Source organism: Camelina sativa, chromosome 2 (genome assembly GCF_000633955.1).
Source record: "Camelina sativa cultivar DH55 chromosome 2, Cs, whole genome shotgun sequence".
Taxonomy (NCBI): domain Eukaryota; kingdom Viridiplantae; phylum Streptophyta; class Magnoliopsida; order Brassicales; family Brassicaceae; genus Camelina; species Camelina sativa.
This window is the reverse complement of record NC_025686.1, coordinates 28,210-32,915: the sequence shown is the minus strand read 5'-3', so window position 1 is coordinate 32,915 and position 4,706 is coordinate 28,210. Positions and strand designations below refer to the sequence as shown.

At 40.8% G+C, this 4,706-nt stretch overlaps 3 protein-coding genes across 8 annotated transcripts in view; 1 reads left to right on the top strand and 2 right to left on the bottom strand.

The window, feature by feature from the left end:
• LOC109126258 (cationic amino acid transporter 9, chloroplastic-like) overlaps nt 1-1,279 on the bottom strand; it is a 2,908-nt gene extending 1,629 nt beyond the window's left edge. Inside the window, exons 1-5 of the mRNA XM_019229487.1 lie at nt 1,036-1,279; nt 641-939; nt 530-577; nt 254-430; nt 135-170 (exon numbers count right to left, since the gene is read on the bottom strand). Of these exons, the coding sequence (XP_019085032.1) occupies nt 135-170; nt 254-430; nt 530-577; nt 641-939; nt 1,036-1,279 (804 nt within the window). The remainder of the gene's footprint in view (nt 1-134; nt 171-253; nt 431-529; nt 578-640; nt 940-1,035) is intronic.
• On the top strand, nt 2,025-2,552 carry LOC104711451 (ethylene-responsive transcription factor 13-like). Its single transcript, XM_010428153.2, has one exon. The coding sequence runs from the start codon at nt 2,025-2,027 to the stop codon at nt 2,550-2,552; it is 528 nt and encodes a 175-aa protein (XP_010426455.1).
• Nucleotides 2,672-4,706, bottom strand: part of LOC104711440 (COP9 signalosome complex subunit 7-like) — a 5,379-nt gene continuing 3,344 nt past the window's right edge. Inside the window, exons 3-9 of one of the 6 annotated variants that reach the window (XM_019232968.1) lie at nt 4,432-4,520; nt 4,195-4,284; nt 4,024-4,068; nt 3,881-3,938; nt 3,615-3,753; nt 3,124-3,232; nt 2,672-2,967 (exon numbers count right to left, since the gene is read on the bottom strand). In XM_019232968.1, coding sequence (XP_019088513.1) covers nt 3,924-3,938; nt 4,024-4,068; nt 4,195-4,284; nt 4,432-4,520 — 239 coding nt within the window. In that variant the 3' untranslated portion in view covers nt 2,672-2,967; nt 3,124-3,232; nt 3,615-3,753; nt 3,881-3,923. Of the gene's footprint in view, nt 2,968-3,123; nt 3,233-3,614; nt 4,069-4,194; nt 4,285-4,431; nt 4,521-4,706 lie in introns of all 6 variants that reach the window. The other 5 variants (XM_019232963.1, XM_019232967.1, XM_019232964.1 and 2 more) reach the window with 5 other exon arrangements.

Here is a 4,706-nt window from a genome sequence, read left to right as displayed (position 1 = left end):
CTGATTAAGACTGAGACGAACTTCATACCCTTTGATGAAAAGGCTTCAGCTAAAGGAGCATCTTCACTGAGGAGGCTAAAAGGGACCATCCCGGTGAGCACTAAACATACGCCAATATACAGCGAGATACAAACCAGAAGGCTCCCCATAATTCCGATTGGCAGATCACGCTGAACAGGAATTAAACAGATATAAGAAAAACTGTGTAGATGATAGCAGCGTAAAAATACTTTCAACAAATTTATGAGCAGACCTGAGGGTTCTTTGATTCTTCAGCAGAATTAGCAACTGCGTCAAATCCAACATATGAGAAGAACACTACGGTAGCACCAGTCAGAACTGCTTTAAAACCATTAGGCGCGAAAGGGGACCAATTTGCAACATCAATTTCAAAAGCACCGGCACAAATCACAACGAGAACAATGACGACCTACAAAAGAACCAATACTGTCAAGCAAGCAAGAAGAGTTTCCGTTATCTAAGGTATAATAAGTAAGTAAGAATAGTTTAAAGAAGGGAAGAAGCGCACCTTGGTAGCAGTCATAAAGGAGTTGACAGCGGAAGATTCTCGCACACCCTGGCATAAAACAAGGGTCAAGAGAGCAAGTAAAACGGGAGCCAAGATATTTAAAGAGAGAACCCCTCCGAAGAGCTCCTCGCCGCTTCCCATCCAGAGAGGGATAGAGCCCTTGATAGCTGGAAAAAGCTCAAGGAGAGTAACTGCATAGCTTGCCAAACTACGAGAGATACTAGCGGCGCCAATATGATAGTCAAGCATGAGTTGTACGAAAACAAGAAAAGCTGTGATCTCATTGAAGGCTGAATACGAGTACATGTAAGCTCCACCAACAACAGCAGGGAAACGGGATGCGAGTTCAGCATAACAGAGAGCGTTCAACACACACGATGCTCCAGCTAGCAAGAAGCTGATCGTGACTCCTACGCAAACAGTAATCAATCAATCAATCAATCGGAAGTTGTAAGTAAGCACTAAGCGATTCAAGGATGAGAAAAATGTAATTCGTTTAAACTGACCAGGTCCAGCATCGCGAGCGACGGTTCCGGTAACGACGAAGACACCGGCGCCGATGGAAGCGCCGACGCCCAACAGTATGAGGTCGAAAAGGCCGAGGCGACGAACCAGAGAGTCGGCGGAGGTGGCAGTCTGAGATGACGGAGGAGCCAATGATTTAAATCGGCGAGCTGAAGTACAGAAATGAGAGAACCATGTGGCGGAGGAGAGGTGGTTGCTGAGCCTGAAACCTTCGTGGCCTCCCATGGGGAACTCAACTTGAAACGGTGATAGTTGAAGGTTTGGGTTGGGTGGGTACAAAAGGAAAGGACTGATTAGATCGAGACAGTGAAATCACCCGGATCCGGATCTATTCAACAACCCGGTGTAATCAGAATCCAAACGTATAACTATCGGGCCAAACATAAGGCCCAATCAAGACCAAATAAAATAAACCCTCTATGCTATATTGCTATGTAATGTAAGTGTAACACAGGTGTTTGACATGATTAGAATCGAGATAAATTAATTATTGTACAACTACACAAGACACCTGAAAGACAATGATGGACTAGACTACAGGAAATTCAATTTTTGTATTTTAAAAGCAACTCAGCCTTATCTAGGGGATAATATAAAACTAGCAGACTATTATACTAGTAATAAGCTCCTTCGTGCTGCATGCGTGTAAACAAACGAGTTAGAAGAACGAAAACGGGATTGGTTCAAGATTCCTTTGTCTGTTTTTACTTTTTTTTTTTTTATATAATAAAATAGAGAGAAGAACATTGAGTAAAACGTGACTGATTCTGCGCTTCCCAGCAACTGCATCTGCATGGTCCTCCAATATTATAATTTTTTAAAAAATGAAGAGGCCTGTGATATTCATTCATTCCTCTTTATATATATAGTTCTTCTCCCTATAAAGAACAAAAGATCAGACCACAGTTAAAAGAGAGTATTGAAGAAGGAAGAAAAAAAAAAAAAAAAAAAAAAAAAAAAAAAAAANAAAATGGAAGCAGAGCTCACACGGGATAACGGCTCGGCAGTTCTGGACTGGATTCGCCGTCAACTGCTGGAGGAGGACGATTTTGATCTCACAGCTTCCAGATCTCCATCAGAAGAAGATTCATCATCATCAACATCTTCTTCTTCTGAGCCGCCACGGAGAGGCGCAAATTACAAAGGAGTGAGGAGAAGACCATGGGGGAAATACGCCGCCGAGATTAGAGATCCGAACAAGAACGGAGCCAGAATGTGGTTGGGGACCTACGAGACGTCCGAGGAGGCCGCGGTGGCATATGACCGGGCAGCTTTCAAGATGCGGGGCTCCAAGGCTAAGCTTAACTTTCCTCACCTTATCGGCATTGACCAGGCTGAGCCCGTGAGGGTCAATCACGCCGGTCACAAACGCCAGCGTTCGTTGGAGCCCATTTCCCAGGCAGCTAAACGGCGGAACATAATTAACCTAACGGCTACACTTCTTCCTTCCCTACGATTAGATTTAGAGCTGTCTGTATTACAAAAACACCTTTCATAATTCATTTGTTTTCATTCTTTTTGGTCCAGATTTTGGCTCATTTATTATAAATCTGATTCTCCTCCCTATATATATTAATAACAATTGATTACAACCATTCATCTTCTAAAGAAAGCATCTGTAAAACATAGAGCCTTTCACTTCATTCTTAATTTCTCTTTTCTTCCAGCAATTCAGGCATCAAAACCTATGACGAGACATCAACTTCTTCAATTCAACAGCTAACTACGAATCTTTCATCACACAAAAGTCAGGTTCATACTTGCGAGTGGCAAAAAAGTCAGGTAGCTAAAGGGCTTTACATTGCTCCCGCAAAATCAGATATCACTACCTCACTCTATCTCAACAAGTAAAGTAGATTACCCATGTCTCTCTTCTCTCTCCCACCTTGTTTCATGGCATCGGATGCCTCCTCCTGCAATACAACATAATAAGTTCCATGATTCTTATATCAACCAAATCGTAACTCATGTTTTTCTACCTAATCAAGGAAGAAATCTTATTTGAGAGCTTAAGGATCCTAATTAGCGGATCAACTGTAAGTTCTGGAGAATGTAACAGAGTCACCTACCTCTTGGGCCTGCTTCGGTCCTCCTCATAGTCCATCACTCCACTTGGTTCACCAAATATCTCTTACTGCCCTCTGAATTCAACGTCGGCCTGCCCACAGTGTGCAACTTCTGCCACAATGTAAGTAAGACAACATAGAAAAATATCTCCCATTGTTCAAGTCATAACAGTCCATTTTTAATTATCATCACCTACTTTCACCAAATATTTAACTACTGTCTGCTCTCTTGGGGAAAGAATACGGATTTTTACTTCTACATATACGATTATCTTTTCTTTCGTGAAAGCACATGATTCTAGTTTCGTTAAAGAAATACGAACTACGTCCAACCGAGGACCAAGTACTGCAAAACATGCCAATGTCATTTGTTGGCTGTGTATAACATAACAATTCTCTATGCTAATTTTTAGCAGAAATAGCTAGCTAACTCCAACATGTAAATGTAACAAATCGAACGATGAAAAGAATAATCAGCCACAATCTACTAGTACCTTCATGGAAATTGACTTGTTCACTTCTTCCACCCTCTCTTCTACTTCCTTTCGATTTCTATTGTCCACTTCACTCATATTGTCAGCCCATTTTATCTTATCTTGAATTGAAACCAGCAGATCTTCTGATGTACTCAACCTAAACATCAATTACGTGCACACACATATATAAACTGACTCCAACATTAAGGCAACAAAAAATAGTTCATGAGAAGGGACTCTCACATAAAATCTCAACAGAAGGGCAGTGATATATAACAAGTTACCAATTTTCCAGTGTATGAATCATATTCCCAAGCTGGCCAGGCCTTAGATCTCTACCAGCTGGGATATACTGGTTCAAGAGTTGCTGGTAGATCTAACAAAAAGCACAAGGATCATACAATTGGAATGTGAAAAAAGCTAGTACCTCAAAGCATCTTTTCAACTGATCAAGTTTTCCTCTAACTATACCCTGCAAAAAGTCAGCACCGTATGTTTACAAATTTCTCAATTGTCACACTTCACTTGTCTGTGCAACTTCAGCTTTTCAATCACAAATTATTACTCAAAAAGAAAATCTTTAGTCCAGAAAACTCACAGCGTACATGCATTCGTTGATAAGAAAATCTTCGAGCTCACGTATGTTGGAGATATCTAACTCGGCCATCAGTAAATCATAGGGCAATACCTGGAAGAAAAAAGCACATATCGTAAGGACATTATATAAAAAATCAACGACATATCAAGAGTCCAGAAAAAGAGATTGAAATGAAGAACAAAAACTAAGAAAGAACAAATCATAATGGACACCGAACAATAGAAAAAGAAGATATACCTTGTTTACCTCCGCCAGAGTAAGGACAGTGAGCAACTTCAGCTTAAGAACTTGAACAGGAACCAATTGGGAAATACAACCAGTGTTGCCTAGAGTTTGAGAAGAAGATTAGAATAAGAAGACTCAGTGAAAGTATATCATCAAAGCAAAACATAAAACGAAATGGAAGAGTTAAGCTTCAAGCCATACATTTGTAATCACTCCATGTGCCATGTGCGAATAACCGTAGTACATCGAGGTATACAGAGTTAGTGGTCCCTTTAAGCTGCAGTGAA